Here is a 17,825-nt window from a genome sequence, read left to right as displayed (position 1 = left end):
TTTCGACTATTAAAAGACTAATTAAAAGGGAAGAGACAGAAAAAGCTACAGAACACATTTGATCACAAAGGATGTTATTCTGTTTCCTTCAATTTACCAAAACTATGTAACAGAACTACAAAAAACAAAACAAAACAGAAACACACCTTGACGAAAGGGCAGTTTGGACATCAGGGACAAAGGGGCAGGTGCCCCCTTAGATCCCCCCTCTGCACGTACCTGATATAAATAAGTTCTGATGTACTATATATGAAGATACCCAGCTGTATATGAAGCTGTTAAAATGAGACCCACCATTACCAGCTGCAACATTAAAGTCATGTTTTCACATTAATGCATCAATAATTCAATACAATTATAAAACACATACACTGTTATATTATGGGTGATTCTCTGTAATAAGTTCTCTTTTAGTACTTTAAGTATATTCTGCTTTGAATACTTATGTAATTCTTTTCATGTAACATTTTGAATATAACACACTGAATCAGAATATCTCTACACTGGTTTTAGTACTTCAGTAAAAGATCTGAGTATTTCTTCTGCCACTGCTGACCCTGCAAATATCAAGAAAACCTCTCACGTTTTAGGTTTTTTGATAGAAAGAAATATCATGATCTTTGTGGACATATCTGTCAGCACTCATCTGTTACATTTGACATTTTGACTGTATCATTTGCAATTTACATTCATTTTAAATGTGATTTATTCGTGGCTTGATCTTTTCATATACAGTTGAGCATACCTATATAATTATTAAAATCATCCTCTGTATATCGCAACAGAATAATGCACTCAACTGAACAGTTAAAAAGAAAGTGATAAAAAATAAGCAAAAGCACAGAACTGATAATAAAATAAGCAGAAGAAAAAATCCACAGAAGCTAAAAGGTGTGCAAAATCTATTTTTACCATCTTTCAACAAACCGTATCATGTGTCATTAATTTTGCAAATACATACAGTATATATCATAAATGCATACCATGATTTATCTGTCATTTATTTGTAGCTACAGGGTTACAAATAAATGTCAAATAAAAATATCTTTGAAAGCAAATTCAAACACAAATGTAGCAAAGTGCTCGGAAATATAAAATAACTCCAATGTAAGCCGGTCATAAAACAGATCCAAACATGTGCAGCCAGAGTGCCGACCAGCGCTGTATCTCTTATGTGATTGCTTATTAATTGTTGTACCACATTGTACTGTACTTTGCATGATGGTCGGAGGGTTTGCCCATAAGGAAAGTTAGCGGAGGTGATATCTGAGAATTGTTTTGAGCTTGTTATTTTTAAAGAATAATGAAACATAACTTTTGTTATACACAATTCATGGACTCAGTCAACACACTTAGACATTCTCTTGGAAAACAAATAGTGTTTCATTAATATAACTTTTCAAAGTAACGAACATGTGAAGAATATAAGAATATATGATACAGACGACTTGCTGATATAGTGAAGAATACTGTGATGAGTCAGTGTTGGTCAGTTTAATCATTTATTACAGCAGGCAAGCAGTAAATCAGATCTTATATACTGTAGACAGTTAAAGATACATTTATAAATGCAATTTTCATTCTTATACTGTTATAAACTGAAAACTTATCAATCAACAAAAAATTGAGAAAATCCTTCATCAAAAAACGTTATGCTTAATAGATGAAGCTAATATATGTTGCTTAACTGTCAAATTTGGTGCATCTCAAAACAACCATTACTGATAACCACGAGAGACAGTATACAATTCAATAATCTGTGCCTTCCACTGATTGTTTGTTTTAAATGATCTTGATTTTTTTGTGTTAAAACAACTCTCTTCAGCATCTTTGTATCAAAGTCTTCACTCGATGCCTTTAGCCTTCAGCTCATCTCTGACTCTTCTCAGGTAGTCAGGGTCAGGATACCCAAAACTGTGGAAACAGATAATGTATAAGGCTTAATTGAAGAAGATTTGGCATCAACAAAGAAGATCTGTTTTTTTTTTTTTTTTTTTAAAACTAAGATTCTCTACTGTACCTCTCTGGTCCGCCAAACTTCGAGGTTTTGTGGTGAATGTCATTCCAGGTCACCTGGTTCTCCCTCCCAGTCGTTGTGGACGTCCCAACAGTGAAAATGAGCTTCTGGTCAAACGCTTTCTGTAACAGGCACAGGACTTCTTTGCCCTCTTTGTTGTCTGGCAGATATGCTGTTCTGCTTGTACCTTGATAATGTTGTCCAGGATTTGGATGCCTTCCCTACAAAATGAGAGTAAGTTGAAGACATAATTGATAAACATGTCAGAAAATAACTTACAAATTACAAAATTCTTCAAATATTTAAATTAAGATATTTACCGTTTGTTTTCCACTTGGAATATCATAGTCGATGACTATAGTGCCACAGTCTTTGAATCCAGGGAGAGATGAGCTACTTTTATACACTGCCATTGTTCCTTCTGGCTGAGTTCCCTCTATTACACCAAAGACATCTTTGCATACAGGACACATGGGTCCCGAGTGTTTCTTTAAATCTTCCAGGCATTCCTCACAAAACTCATGTTTACACTTGAGCTGTTTCTTGTTCTTAAATGTATCTTGACATATAGCACATAGGTCTTCGTCTTTGTTGTCTCCTGCTGTTGCTCCGTCTCTTGCAGAACCTTTTTTTTTCTCAGAATCAGTGTTGCGAGTGCTGTATCCTGATTGGCTGTTGGCCACAGGTCCACTGGAGGCCCCCTCTGACGGATAAACACTGCTTGAATTCTTCGTGGAGCCACTGAACCCTGTGGCACCTTGGCGTTGGGTGACGTTCTTGGGTGATGTAGCGATCTTCTGGCAAAGGTGAAGAAGAGCTCTGACAGCATGGCTCTCCATTGAAGCATTTCCTCCAGATCTTTTATAATGAGCTTTGACACTGACTTTGCCATGACGGACGCCTGAATCCTTAAAGTCCACACCGAACTTATCTTTGATCTTGTCTATGTCATCACTGAAGGAAGTAGTCATCAGCTTCCAGTGGTTCTCCTGCATGGTCAGTCCATTATTAACAAGATGGTCTTTGATGCTCATGTTCAAGGATGTGTCCTGAGACTCTGCAGCAGAGTTGTAGGTATTGGCTGAGGATGTCTGTCCTGCGGTTAAGGACTTACTGATGACATTTGGAATTGGTTTTGGCCCATATATGGTCAATTCTTCAGAGGAAAGAGCAACCAGAAGTTTGTTCTCGGGCCTCTGGATGATTTTCAGTGCGTCCCTGAACTCTTCTGTATCGAGGGACTTGAGAGGAGTAACTGAGCCATCAAATTCACCTATACGCTTCTGAACGAGGTCAATGAACTCAGAGAGAGCTTCTTTCAGGCCTTCGTCTTTTTGGCCTCCTTCAAAGGTCACATTCACTTCTGCATTAATTTTAACTCCATGCTCTCTCTCGATGCGTTTAATGTCCTTCTTGAAGATGTGGTTCACGTACCAGAAGTGGACGACTGGGAGAAGACAAGAACATGTCTTCTCTTCTGTTGTAGATGCTGCAGGTGAAGTGCTGGAATTACTTTTTTCCACTGGCAGCTCTTGGTCCTGGATAAAAAAACAATGTATTCATTGATTAAAAAACATCAATATTCAGTGTAATTCATTCTTACTGATTCACTTCACAGTACATACATTTTGTTTCTCTGACACGGGTGAAGAAGGACGGTTCACTGAAGCATTGTCTGTGGGCTTAAGGACATTAGTAGATGTAGTCATGTTACTTTGTTCCCCGAGTTGTCCTTTAGCCTAGAGAGAAATATAAATGAATCGATGAAATAAAAAAAAAACCTTTAAAAAATGAAATTTAACTCGATTAATCTGCACTTCTTTACTACACAGCACTTACATGTTGTTGATCTGACACAGATGAAGGAAGGTTCACTGAAGCATTGTCTGAAGGCATCGAGACATTAGAAGTAGATGTATTTATGTGACTTTGTTCCCCGAGTTGTCCTTTTACCTAGAGAGAAATATGAACAAATTAATGAATTAATGAACTGAAATTTAATTCATTTTTAATTTGCACTGAAATTGCACTTTTTTTTTTACTACACAGCACTTACATGTTGTGGCTCTGACACAGATGGAGGAAGGTTCATTGGAGCATTGTCTGGTATTTGTATTTCCATCCCTCTCAGAACAACAGTTGTTATTGTCACTATCTTTTTCCCATGTTTATCCTTCAATGTTTGTCCTCTCAGTTCCTCAAGCTTACTCACAGCTTCAAAAGAAGAGAAACAAAACATGAATTGAAAAAAAAACAAGAAAGAATACAATCTCAATACAGGAGCTTTTCAAAATGTATTAGAGTGGTAACAGATGTGCAATAAAAATGTTTAGTCATACTGCACCTTCAGCGGGTTTAATCTTTATCTCAGCTCTCCCATCTTCTGAGACACTTAAAACAGAGCAGTCTCCATTAAATTTGCTTTTGTTGGCCCAAGTCTGAAGAACTTTCTCTAGTATTTTTTTGTCTTTTTTTTCATCATCTGACCACTGGACGAAGAGAATGGCTCGAACTTCATCTTTGTTCTGTGATAAAATCAACAGAGCCAGAGTACATGTTACAGTTAATGTCACTGTATTACCAAACAAGATAGCACAACATACTCCATGCCATTTATCTTAAAAGTCTGTTTGCAAAAAAACGTTTAATTAATCATTGTAGAATTGTAAAAATAGAAACTATAAAGTGAATGAGACAGAAAAAAAAGAGATCATATATATGTACATTGTATTAGAGAGTATTAGAGACAGCATCAGGCTGTGATTTTGTTAGACAAGAAATTAGGGCTGAATGATTTTAGGAAAAGATCTAATTGCGATTTCGATTTGATTCACGATTTCCTTCAAATCAAGCTTCAGTGCAATATTCACAATGTACAGTAACATTAAAACATTAAATGCTAATATTCTAATGCAAGGATGAAAACTAAAGTTAAAAATAGCTTCCAAATGTATTTATTAAAGGATATTATATATTAGATATTTATACAGGAGTTACACTGGCAAAAGATATTGTAATTGTAGTCTGTTTGCTACAGTGTGTCACAACGCGGTGAGGGGTGTCTTGTCCTGGTTTTTCTGTCTTGTCATTTTCATGTTTTATTTTGAAAAATAACTCTCCTCTCGTTTCAGGTCACTTGCCCTTCCTCTTGTGTCACCGGTCTGACGTCTCCCCTGATCCCTGATTGTTTCCACCTGTTCCCCATTAACCTCATGTGTCTTATAGTCTGCGTCTCCCTTTGTCCTGTGCCAGAGTGTCTCGTCTGTTCGTGTGCCTCCAGCCCTCATGTCCACAGCCTTGCCCTGTTCCAAAGACCACGTTTGTATTTTTGATATCTCTTGTTTCCTCTTTAGAAGAGTGATTTTCTGTTTAGTTTCTAGATCTAGTATTTGTTTCATAGCCTTGTTGTTTTTTCCTCCCTTTGGAGTGACTTTGTTTTCTTACAGTTTTTTCTAGCCTAGGAGTGCAGTGTAGTTTAAGTTTGTAGCCTCCTTTGTTTCCCTCCTTTTGGAGCGTTTTTTGTTGATACATTTTCATAGTTATCCCTCTGAAGAATAGAGTAGATCAGCCTATTTTATCCTCCCTTTGAGTGATTTTTTTTTTTTTTTTTTTTTGTTCAGTCTTGGTTTGATTTGTTTTTCTGTGTTTTGTCTGTTTTGCCATTAGTCTAGTTATAGAAGGTTTCATAGCCTATTTGTTTATCACCCTGTCTAGAGAGCAAAGAAGACGATTTTTCTAAATAAAACGTTTGTTTGTTCTTTGAACCTCTGCTTCTGAATCCTCCGTTAAGCCCAGGCCTGACACAGTGGGCCTGCTTTTCACCTGACTTTTCACCAGACTTTTTCGTCACGCACTCGTCATGCAAATGCCTGTGGTGATTTTTCAAGTGCCTGTATAAATTGGTTGTTTCCGCTGGACGCTGCAAATTTAGAGTGACAGGTTTTGCACAGTACCTGTTTCTGGTGCACATCTGCAGCCTCAAACCCGAAATACTCCCAAATCACTGACGTGCTGTTTTTCTTGGGAATTAAATCCCCCAACTCATTTCAGAACATGTTAAGGAGCAGGTTAATACTGATTGGTTAGCGTGACCTGTCCACACGTAGCATGCCGCTTCTGATTGGTGAGCTTGGCAGGATGGTAGGGAGACAGCATGTATATGTAAAATAGTTGACACAACAGATCCTGGGTCAGTCAGGAGCGCTGCAAAAACCGCCGCTTTGGCGATCACATGATCGCGTTGTCTGAAATCTCAATTTTGATCAGAGAACAATAAATCGTTCAGCCCTGTAAGCAATTTCCTTTAAATCAAGGCTTCAAGCTGTGTGCTTGTGGCCAAACACATAGGCACTGAACCAATCACTGTTCCTTACGAGGAACAAACGGCAGCTACAGCCATGGTTCATGGTGTGACAACCAGTGAGAGAAGCAACTATTCATTTTAAAAAATAATGGCGGCAGCTCAAGTGGTTGTCGTAGCTGCTATAGCATCAGTTATATAAGGAGAGCGTACTTCATTAAGATAAGTTGGCCTGTGATAGACAGATGGTTCGTCTAATGACTTGCCAAGTATTTTATTCAAAGCGCCTGCACTTATCCAAACAGTTTCTAGCGGTGCCTTCCCAAACTGTTCTGTGTAACAGATGTCGTCTGAAGGCGTCAGGTTAGTCTATTTTACTTGAGAACTTTACTTGAGCCTTAAATGTATTAGCTGCTCTTTCACATTAACTTTACAGAAAAAAAACTGGGGGTCTTTTTATATGCACTGTTTTTAGAAATGGAGAAAAAAAATCACTTGACCAGTGTTTGCACACTCTGAGCCACTTTTAAAAAACAAACACTGGACTATCACCAGACTGGCTGGAATGATTTATGTAACTGAACTCACAAACACATTCACACTCTCAAAAATACCCACCTCAGATGTTGAAGGCTGCACAGAACCCTGTATGAGGAAAGACAGATTATTCAAATAAAAAAGACAGCTATTAATACTTCAAAATCACGACAATCACTTTAGTCAATCACGGTCAATTTAGCTACTCACAACTGCCATTCCCCTGCCAATGTTCAGTGCTGTGTCTTGAGTCACCTGTGCAACCTGTCCAGCAGAAGTGTCGGGATGTGTTGCATCAAAGGGCTTTACGCTGGCATCCTGATGTTGTCCTGTCTGGTCCTTTTTCAAAACAGGAAGACCTCATTCGGTATATACGTGTATGACAGTGTAGGTGGCATTATTTTCCACGTCTTTAAATATGAGTTTAAAAGTATTCAGTACAAGAGAGAGCAACTGGCTGACATTATTTGGGACAAGCATGATCTGTCCTTGTTACTTCATTTAAGCTTTCAATTTCATACTCTCACTTTCTCAAGCTGGATTTTACATGCACTGGTTTTTAGTGTCAAAAGGTCTTGAGAATAGAAAGAAATCCCTCTGCCTCTGTCACTGTTTCCACACTCTGCACTAGTTTTAAAATCAAACACTTGACTTGCACAAGACTGGTTGAAGGGGGATTAGGGGCAGAAATTTAATATGAAACACTAAATTATGTTTTCATTACAGTTTAATCACCTGGACATTACAATTCTTGTGTTTTTGTTACCTTAGAACAGGTCTGCAGTGATACACTGGTTTCAAGGTAAACTGTGGTACGAAACTTGGTGGTTATCCTACTGTGTCCATTTATCTAAGGTATTAGATAATTGTAAGTAAAAATCCCTTCTACTTTCATTCTTTTAAGGGTCATTGTTACTGATAATGACAATAATTACTGTGTAATAACGTATATCCTGACACTGTACACTGTGATATTTTCCGAGATGGTTATTGTACCGTGAAGATCTCATACACAGGAATTTTCACAAGACTAGTTGAAGTCATATCCGTTACTGAACATGTGTGTACACACACACACACACTTGTTTTTCATGATGTTTAAATGTCAGCTGTAGGTTGCAGACTTGGACAACAGAGCAACTCACAACTTCAGTGTTTTTTGATGTGTCTTGAGGCACCTGTGGAAACTGTCCAGCAGAAGGGCGGGGATTTGGGGGGGTGTTCTGTGCTGGATAAGAGGAGTTTCCCACGGTGTGTTGATCTTGTCCTTGCTGGTCGGTTACAAAACAGAATTTAGATGTCATTCAGTATATATGATAAAGACATTGGAAGTGGCATTTTTTAAAAACAAAACTACCATTTCTTTAATTACATTAGCGTTTTATACTGTGCTGCTAATGGAGTTGCTATGCAGTACAATAATAAAACAGACTGACCTCAGAGGACAGCGTCAATACAACAGAAAGCAACTGGCTGAGATTTTTTGGAACAAGCAAAGTCTTTGTTTTGAACTTGACTTAAACGCTAGATACCACTAAATCCTACACACTGGACCTTTAACACTTGTTTTTCATAATGTTTAAATGTCAGCTGTAGTTTGCAGACTTGGACAACAGAGCTACTCGCAACTTCAGTGTTATTTGATGTGTGTTGAGGCACCTGTTCAAACTGTCCAGCAGAAGGGTGGAGATTTGTCGAGTTGTCCTGCGCTGAATAAAAGGAGTTTCCCATGTCATATTGATGTTGTCCTTGCTGGTTGGTTTCAAAACAGAAAAAAGATGTAATTCAGTATCTATGATTATGACACTGGAAGTGGCATTTTTTAAAAACAAAACTACCATTTCTTTAATTACATTAGAGTTTTATGCTGTGCTGCTAATGGAGTTGTTATGCACCATGATAATAAAACAAACTGACCTCAGAGGACAGCGTCAATACAACAGAAAGCAACTGGCTGAGAGTATTTGGAACAAGCAAAGTCTTTGTTTTGAACTTGACTTAAGCTTTCAATTTCACTGAGGTTCTACGATATTAGTGCTATTAAAAAATATATATATATTTCACGTTTATGTCAAAATTCATGTCTGTCATAATATATTGTGAAATTATAATAGAACATTTGTTCAACCTAAATAATCCCTTCTACTTTCATTCTTTTAAGGGTCATTGTAACTGATGATGACAATAATAAATGTGTAATAAAGTTTATCGCGATACTTTGAAACTTTGATATTTACTGAGATGGTTATTGTACCATGAAGATCTTATACCCTTGCAACCCCACCTTAGAATGAGCCTTTTATATTTACAGAGGGAGCAGGTCCTCTTCCTCAGTCCACCATTTTTCTACAGTGGCCCAGTACAGACAAACCAAACACTGGCTCTATAGAAGGCCTTTCACGCCGCCACCATAGGTGAGGGTGAGACGAGGGGTGTTCAGTTGGCTGCAATCTGATAACTTACCGCTAGATGCCACTGAATCCTACACACTGGACCTTTAACACTTGTTTTTCATAATGTTTAATTGTCAGCTGTAGTTTGCAGGCCTGGGTGACAGAGCTACTCACAATTGGCATGTTCACTGTTGGGTATTGATACCCCTGTGGAAAGTGTCCAGCAGAAGTGTGGGGATTTGGGGGGGTGTTCTGTGCTGGATAAGAGGAGTTTCCCACCGCATATTGATGTTGTCCTTGCTGGTTGGTTTCAAAACAGAAAAAAGATGTCATTCAGTATATATGATTATGACATTGGAAGGGGCATTGTTTTTAACTAAACTACCATTTCTTTGATAACATTAGAGTTTTATACTGTGCTGCTAATGGAGTTGCTATGCACCATGATAATAAAACAGACTGACCTCAGAGGACAGCCTCAATACAACAGAAAGCAACTGGCTGAGATTATTTGGAACAAGCAAAGTCTTTGTTTTGAACTTAATTGAAGCTTTCAATTTCATACTTTGACTTCCGTGTACACTGTAAAAAGAGACATACAGACCTGAATTTTACATGAACTCATTTTCAGTGTCTAAAAGTTTTGAAAATGGAAAATAAAGCACTCTACCACTGTCACTGTTTCCACACTCTGCACCAGTTTTAAAATCAAACACTGGCATTTTCACAAGAATGGTTGAAGTCATATCTGTTACTGAACATGTGTACACACACACACACACACACACACACACAGTTGTTTTTCGTAATGTTCAACTGTAGTTTGCAGACTTGGACAACAGAGCAATTCACAACTTCAGTGTTTTTGATGCGTCTTGAGGCACCTGTGGACACTGTCCAGCAGAAGGGTGGGGATTTGGGAAGTCGTTCTGTGCTGGATAAGAGGAGTTTCCCACGGCATATTGATGTTGTCCTTGCTGGTTGGTTTCAAAACAGAAAAAAGATGTAATTCAGTATATATGATTATGACATTGGAAGGGGCATTGTTTTTAACTAAACTACCATTTCTTTGATAACATTAGAGTTTTATATTGTGCTGCTAACATAGTTGCTATGCACCATGATAATAAAACAGACTGACCTCAGAGGACAGCCTCAATACAACGGAAAGCAACTGGCTGAGATTATGTGGAACAAGCAAAGTCTTTGTTTTGAACTTAATTTAAGCTTTCAATTTCATACTTTGACTTCCACGTACACTGTAAAAAGAGACATACAGACCTGAATTTTACATGAACTCATTTTCAGTGTCTAAAAGTTTTGAAAATGGAAAATCAATCACTCTACCACTGTCACTGTTTCCACAAGCTGCACCACTTTTAAAATCAAACACTGGAATTTTCACAAGAATGGTTGAAGTCATATCTGTTACTGAACATGTGTACACACACACACACACACACACACACACACACACACACTTGTTTTTCATAATGTTCAACTGTAGGTTGCAGACTTGGACAACAGAGCAATTCACAACTTCAGTGTTTTTGATGTGTCTTGAGGCACCTGTGGAAAGTGTCCAGCAGAAGGGTGGGGATTTGGGGGGGTGTTCTGTGCTGGATAAGAGGAGTTTCCCATGGCATATTGATGTTGTCCTTGCTGGTTGGTTTCAAAACAGAAAAAAGATGTCATTCAGTATATATGATTATGCCATTGGAAGGGGCATTGTTTCTAACTAAACTACCATTTCTTTGATAACATTAGAGTTTTATACTGTGCTGCCAATGGAGTTGCTATATAGTACAATAATAAACCAGACTGACCTCAGAGGACAGCGTCAATACAACAGAAAGCAACTGGCTGAGATTATTTGGAACAAGCAAAGTCTTTGTTTTAAACTTAATTTAAGCTTTCAATTTCATACTTTCACTTCCACGTACACTGTAAAAAGAGACATACAGACCTGAATTTTACATGAACTCGTTTTCAGTGTCTAAAAGTTTTGAAAATGGAAAATAAATCACTCTACCACTGTCACTGTTTCCACAAGCTGCACCACTTTTAAAATCAAACACTGGAATTTTCACAAGAATGGTTGAAGTCATATCTGTTACTGAACATGTGTACACACACACACACACACACACACACACACACACACACACACACACTTGTTTTTCATAATGTTCAACTGTAGTTTGCAGACTTGGACAACAGAGCAATTCACAACTTCACAATCTTGAGGCACCTGTGGAAAGTGTCCAGCAGAAGGGTGGGGATTTGGGGGGGTGTTCTGTGCTGGATAAGAGGAGTTTCCCATGGCGTATTGATGTTGTCCTTGCTGGTTGGTTTCAAAACAGAAAAAATATGTCATTCAGTATATATGATTATGACACTGGAAGGGGCATTGTTTCTAACTAAACTACCATTTCTTTAATTACATTAGAGTTTTATACTGTGCTGCTAACATAGTTGCTATGCACCATGATAATAAACCAGACTGACCTCAGAGGACAGCGTCAATACAACAGAAAGCAACTGGCTGAGATTATTTGGAACAAGCAAAGTCTTTGTTTTGAACTTGACTTAAACGCTAGATGCCACTGAATCCTACACACTGGACCTTTAACACTTGTTTTTCATAATGTTTAAATGACAGCTGTAGTTTGCAGACTTGGGTGACAGAGCTACTCACAATTGGCATGTTCACTGGTGGGTATTGATGCCCCTGTGGAAAGTGTCCAGCAGAAGGGTGGGGATTTGGGAAGTTGTTCTGTGCTGGATAAAAGAAGTTTCCTGTGGCATTAGGCTGTTGTCCTTGCTGGTTGGTTTCAAAACAGAAAAAAGATATCATTCAGTAAATATGATTATGACATTGGAAGGGGCATTTAAAAAAAAACTACCATTTCTTTGATTACATAAGAGTTTTATACTGTGCTGCCAATGGAGTTGCTATGTAGTACAATAATGAAACAAACTGACCTCAGAGGACAGCGTCAATACAACTGCAAAGTCTTTGTTTTGAACTTCACATAAGCTTTCAATTTCACTGAGGTTCTACGATATTAGTGCTATTAAAAAATATATATATATTTCACGTTTATATCGAAATTCATGTCTGTCATAATATATTGTGAAATTATAATAGAACATTTGTTCAACCTAAATAATCCCTTCTACTTTCATTCTTTTAAGGGTCATTGTAACTGATAATGGCCGCGTTTCCCAGATTCGATCGTTCTTAAGGACTTTGGAAGGCTCTTAAGAAGGGTTCGGCTAAGAAGGAGCGCTAAGATACGGGTGTTTCCCAGATGCGTTCTTAACTGCCTTCTTAGGAGAACCTTAAGATCAAGCCAAAGAAGCTTCTTAAGAAGCTCTTAGTGGGAGCTGTCCACCGCGGTGCTGCTGTGCTGAATCAATCGATGCCAGGCAAATCGATCACCCACCTCTTTATCAGCGCATAAGTGTGTGTGTGTGTGTGTGTGTGTGTGTGTGTGTGTGTGTGTGCGCTGTCAGACCGGGCTGTCCAGGCAAAGAGATCCAACGGCTGTTGGATCTCCGCACGGGGCAGCCGGTACTTTGCCTGGACAGCCCGGTCTGACAGCACGTCCAGTGGGGAGAAGTGCTGACGCACGTATGCATTTATGTAAAACCGTCTGGCTTCGCGCACGGCGACGCTGTTGGTTCGCAGCGAGAATGTGCTGTATTGCAGCCGTGGTTTCTCACACGCGCGGACTTTGGCAATGCAGAGTAGCAGGTGAAGCCTCTCTGGATGAGGTTCAGCTGAGTTTAATACATCTGTTCCCTTGATATCTGTGAAATGCCACAGGGTTGTTGTATTTTTATGTGTAGTACTATAAACTCATATATGCAGATGTTGCGGAAAACTTAAACGTGTAATTCAATAAAAAGGTTTTTTTTCATCTACCATTTTCTTATTTTTTTTCCTTGCGCCAGTGGTCCGCAGCTATGAGCGCATTTCAACACTGAGCATTGTTTTATTATTTCGCAAAGTGGAGGATATAAATTTCCCTGACGCGCTTGATCACTGAGCATTCGGTCACTAAGAAGGCTGTTAAGAGTGGGTCAGCTCGATCTTACATTTCCTTCTTAGTGAAAGATCTTCTTAAGCTAAGAGCGACTCTGGGAAACACATCCTTCTTTCACAGCGTTCTTAAGAGCGCTCCTAAGAAGATCTTAGCACTTAAGAGCTTCTTAACGAATCTGGGAAACGCGGCCAATGACAATAAAAGATGTGTAGTAACGTTTATCGCGATACTTTGAAACTGCAATATTTTCTGAGATGGTTATTGTTAGGGATGCACCGATACCATTTTTTTCAAACCGAGTACGGGTATTTTCATTTGTGTATTTGCCGATACCGAGTACCGATACCGATATTTCTACCACAAAAATAACTATTAGGTTACAGATGCACTGAATTGGAAGACAGGATTTATTTTCTTCTCTGCTTGTTACAACAAATGATAATAAATTAAATAAAAATAAACATAAATAATCATCATGTCTTGTGTCAACAAAAAGCTTCGACATTGACACTGTCTTCACATTTGACAAATTAAACAATGAAACTTATTACACAGTTAACACAGTCAACTTAATATCTCAATTAAACTATTGCACAGTCTCCACATTTGAATCAAACTAAATAAAAAATTTAACTAGTCACACACAGTCACACAGAGACACACACAGTCTCACACAGTCTCACACACACACACACACACACACACACACACACACCGGAGATCGAGTAGCGATGCTGTAGAGTGGGTTTTCCTCCACATCAGAAAATTGCTTCATGACGTCTGCGGCCATGGCATCTGAAGAGCTAACTTTTCGTGTTTACTCCTCGAACAGACCCAGAAGAGTTAGTGTCTTCTCCAGCAGTGTCCACTGGTGAGCCGCGAGAGTATCACGGAGTCCATATTCGTTAGCAAACTCTGTATACTGAGCTTTATGATGCATCTTCAGATGTTTTATCAAATTACTGGTATTAAAAGACGTATTCCTTTCCTCCCCTCAACACCTTAGCAGCACATAGCTTGCAGCACACTGATTCTGGTTCGCTTGACATCTCCCCCTAGACACTAACAAGCCGCCCTCTGATCGCGGTCTTCAGTTTCATGCAATGTAAGGCCTAATGCAATAAAGTCGTATCGGTGCATGGTATCGGTGAATTTTTGAGAGTACGAGTACGAGTATATGAGCGCAGTATCGGCCTGATACCCTATGCCATTATCGGTATCGGTGCATCCCTAGTTATTGTATATATATTGTACCGTGAAGATCTCATATTGTTACAACCGCACCTTAGAATGAGCCTTTTATATTTACAGAGGGAGCAGGTCCTCTTCCTCAGTCCACCATTTTTCTACAGTGGCCCAGTACAGACAAACCAAACACTGGCTCTATAGAAGGGTTTTCACGCCGCCACCGTAGGGGAGGGTGAGACGAGGGGTGTTCAGTTGGCTGCCATCTGCTATCTTACCGATAGATGACACTAAATCCTACACAGTGGACCTTTAACACTTGTTTTTCATTATGTTTAAATGTCAGCTGTAGTTTGCAGACTTGGGTGACAAGAGCTACTCACAATTGGCATGTTCACTGGTGGGTATTGATGCCCCTGTGGAAACTGTCCTGCAGAAGGGTGGGGATTTGGGAAGTTGTTCTGTGCTGGATAAGAGGAGTTTCCCACGGCGTATTGATGTTGTCCTTGCTGGTTGGTTTCAAAACAGAAAAAAGACGTCATTCAGTATACATGATTATGACACTGGAAGGGACATTGTTTTTAACTAAACTACCATTTCTTTAATAACACTGGAGTTTTATACTGTGCTGCCAATGGAGTTGTTATGCAGCATGATTATAAAGCAGACTATGACCTAAGAGGACAGCCTTGGTACAACAGAAAGCAACTGGCTGAGATTATTTGTTTTGACCACCAGTTTTAAAATCAAACACTGAAATTTGCACTAGTTGAAGTCATATCTGTTCCTGAACATGTACAGTAAGCATACACACACACACTTGCTGACACTAATACCTACCACAGGAAATGAACCATGAGTTGCTGAAGGCTGCACAGAACACTATGTGAGGAAAGATAGATAAAAAAAAAAGGACAATTGCAGCAATTAATACATCAAAACACAAACTTTTTTAGCTGTACAATTCCTCTTGAATAGTCACTGTAAATATTCACATTTTAGTATTAATACCACATCTCCCACAGTGGTTATTTTTTCATACTTTCCCAATGTTCAACTGTAGTTTATAGACTTGGATGACAAAGCTACTCACAACATCCATCGTTCTGCCAGAGTTCAATGATGTGTCCTGAGACATGTGGGAGGCCTGTGCCTGCGTCATATCTCCAGCAGAAGGGTTGTTCTGTGCTGGGTTTCCCGTGGCATTTTGAGTTTCTCCTGTCTGGTCAGTTTCAAAACAGGAAAAAGCCATCATACAGTATATAGGAATACGATATTGGAAGTGATGTTTTGTTTGAGCTATACTAACATGTCTTTAATGACATTATTGTCTCTAACAGTAAAGCCCGACCGATAATGATTTTTTGGGGCCAATGCCGATATTTGGGATTAAAAAATTTGAATAACCGATATATTGGCCACGTAAACTCTTTTAATTAAAAAAAATAAATATATAATGACTTATTTTTGGTCCCTTCATATAGTTCAGACACTTGTGATATGAATTGGCAGAACATTTTTGTGTTTTAGAATACTTTTATTGTCAAACATCAGTGCAGGAACTTCTCTTTATTGTAAACATCAATGTGGTGATAATGTGTTAAATATGTCTAAAAGGTGCATTTTGAAACTCAGACATTCATTCTTACTGCAAGACATGTCAACATGAAAACAGTTGTTGCAGAAGAGTAAAGGATGGGGGCGTTAACGGAACATTATTCGAAGTCTTTGCTGCGAGCTTGTGCCTTCATTTTCATACTTTTACTTTCACATACACTCTACATAAACCGCACAGGCCTGTTTGGACACGCCCTGGATTTTAGATGAACTGGTTTGTAGTTATTAAAAACTGCTCGTCTGTGAAATAGAAGGGGAAAAAATCACTCTGCCAATGTTTCAAATGCTGCACCAGTGTTAAAATTAAATACTGCACTTGCACGAAACTGGCTGAAGTGATATCTGTCATTAAGCACATAAGCACACACACACACACACACGCACGCACACACACACACACACACACACACACACACACACACACACACACACACATCACCTACCTCCTGCCCCTTGTTAGATGTATCAGAATTAGACCACTATATGAGAGAATACAAGATATTTAAGTGCAAAAGACAAATGCAGCAATTAATCCTTCAAAACATAAACAATTTTAAACAGTAGGGTAATATTTTATACACGGTCATTGTGAATATTCACATATTAATAATAATAACAATTTCCCTTTACAGCTGTCTTTCATATTGTTCTAATGTTCAACTTTAGCTTGCTGATATCAGTTACTCACGTCCATGTCGTCACCTATGTCATGGCCTGACATTTTGTCCGTCTCCTTCCGTTCAGCAAATATCTGCGACATAAATGACAGCAGCGTTTCTTGTAGTCAGACTGTCAGTTCAGACGTCCAGCAACGCAATGTTTGTTGTGCATTAATGTAAAAACTTTATTCGGGAATGACAGGACACATTTCGACACAAAATGGAGGCTATGGCTCGACTTCACTTTCGGTAACGACAAGCTAATGCAAACTTTTACAGGCTGTGACGTAACTTTCTATCTTAAAAAAAATAATTTCCAGCATTTTTAACACAAAATGATGTCACAGACACTTCGTCTACTTTTTGACAAACATACAGCAAGTAAAACAGCTCGAGTTTGTGACGCACACGGCTTACCTTCAGCTCGCTTTGCTTCAGACTGCTTGTTCCTGAGAAATGAAAATGAAAGTGTTTCAGCTCCGCGAGGCACGTGACGTCACACCGGAGGCTCACAGCTGCAGAAATGATCAAAAAGCTCTGACAGACTTATGTTTTTAACTGAAGTGTGTACTTAAACACATTTTGGAGGTACTGCTACTCACTTGACTACATTTCAGGAGCAGATGTACCTGTTACTCCACTACTATTGTTTGACAGATTTAGTTACTTTACAGATTCAAAATTGATGCAAAAATATAATCTGTAAATGGACTCTGGTGTATTATTATAACATGAAGTTAAAATTAAGCTTTAACAGCTGCAACATGAAACTGATGCTTCCACAAAATGCTTCAATCATTTTAATCCAACAATAATATATATGATGATTCTGCGTCAGCATCAGATTCTGCAAGTGCTTTCACTTTTGGTACTCAAGTAACATTTTGACTTTGAGTATTTATACACTGTAATGGTACTTTTACTCAAATAAGACTGCTGAGGGTACTCAAATCAAGAAAACCTGTTTGTTTTTGTCAAAAAACATATAATCTGTCATGGACATTTTCTTCTCCTCTCTTACATTTGACATTCATTTTAAAAATAATTTGTAATTTAAATGCCTTT

At 38.6% G+C, this 17,825-nt stretch overlaps 1 protein-coding gene across 1 annotated transcript; it reads right to left on the bottom strand.

Moving 5' to 3' along the window:
* Positions 1–1,498: 1,498 nt before the first annotated feature.
* Positions 1,499–17,249, bottom strand: LOC311254387 (uncharacterized protein). The gene is made up of 22 exons (XM_084348118.1): positions 17,178–17,249; positions 16,790–16,852; positions 16,545–16,580; positions 15,578–15,706; positions 15,325–15,366; positions 14,868–14,993; positions 11,946–12,071; positions 11,499–11,591; positions 10,817–10,909; positions 10,132–10,224; positions 9,422–9,547; positions 8,514–8,606; positions 8,033–8,125; positions 7,065–7,193; positions 6,936–6,962; positions 4,362–4,542; positions 4,074–4,231; positions 3,857–3,970; positions 3,643–3,756; positions 2,338–3,555; positions 2,021–2,238; positions 1,499–1,914 (listed from the first exon to the last, which is right to left on the bottom strand). The coding sequence occupies exons 2-22, from the start codon at positions 16,820–16,822 to the stop codon at positions 1,845–1,847; spliced, it is 3,312 nt and encodes a 1,103-aa protein (XP_084204244.1). The 5' UTR covers positions 16,823–16,852; positions 17,178–17,249; the 3' UTR covers positions 1,499–1,844.
* Positions 17,250–17,825: the final 576 nt, after the last annotated feature.

This window comes from Pagrus pagrus (genome assembly GCF_965226575.1).
Source record: "Pagrus pagrus genome assembly, chromosome: 3".
Taxonomy (NCBI): domain Eukaryota; kingdom Metazoa; phylum Chordata; class Actinopteri; order Spariformes; family Sparidae; genus Pagrus; species Pagrus pagrus.
The sequence above is the reverse complement of the archived record's forward strand: the minus strand, read 5'-3'. Positions and strand labels throughout refer to the sequence as shown.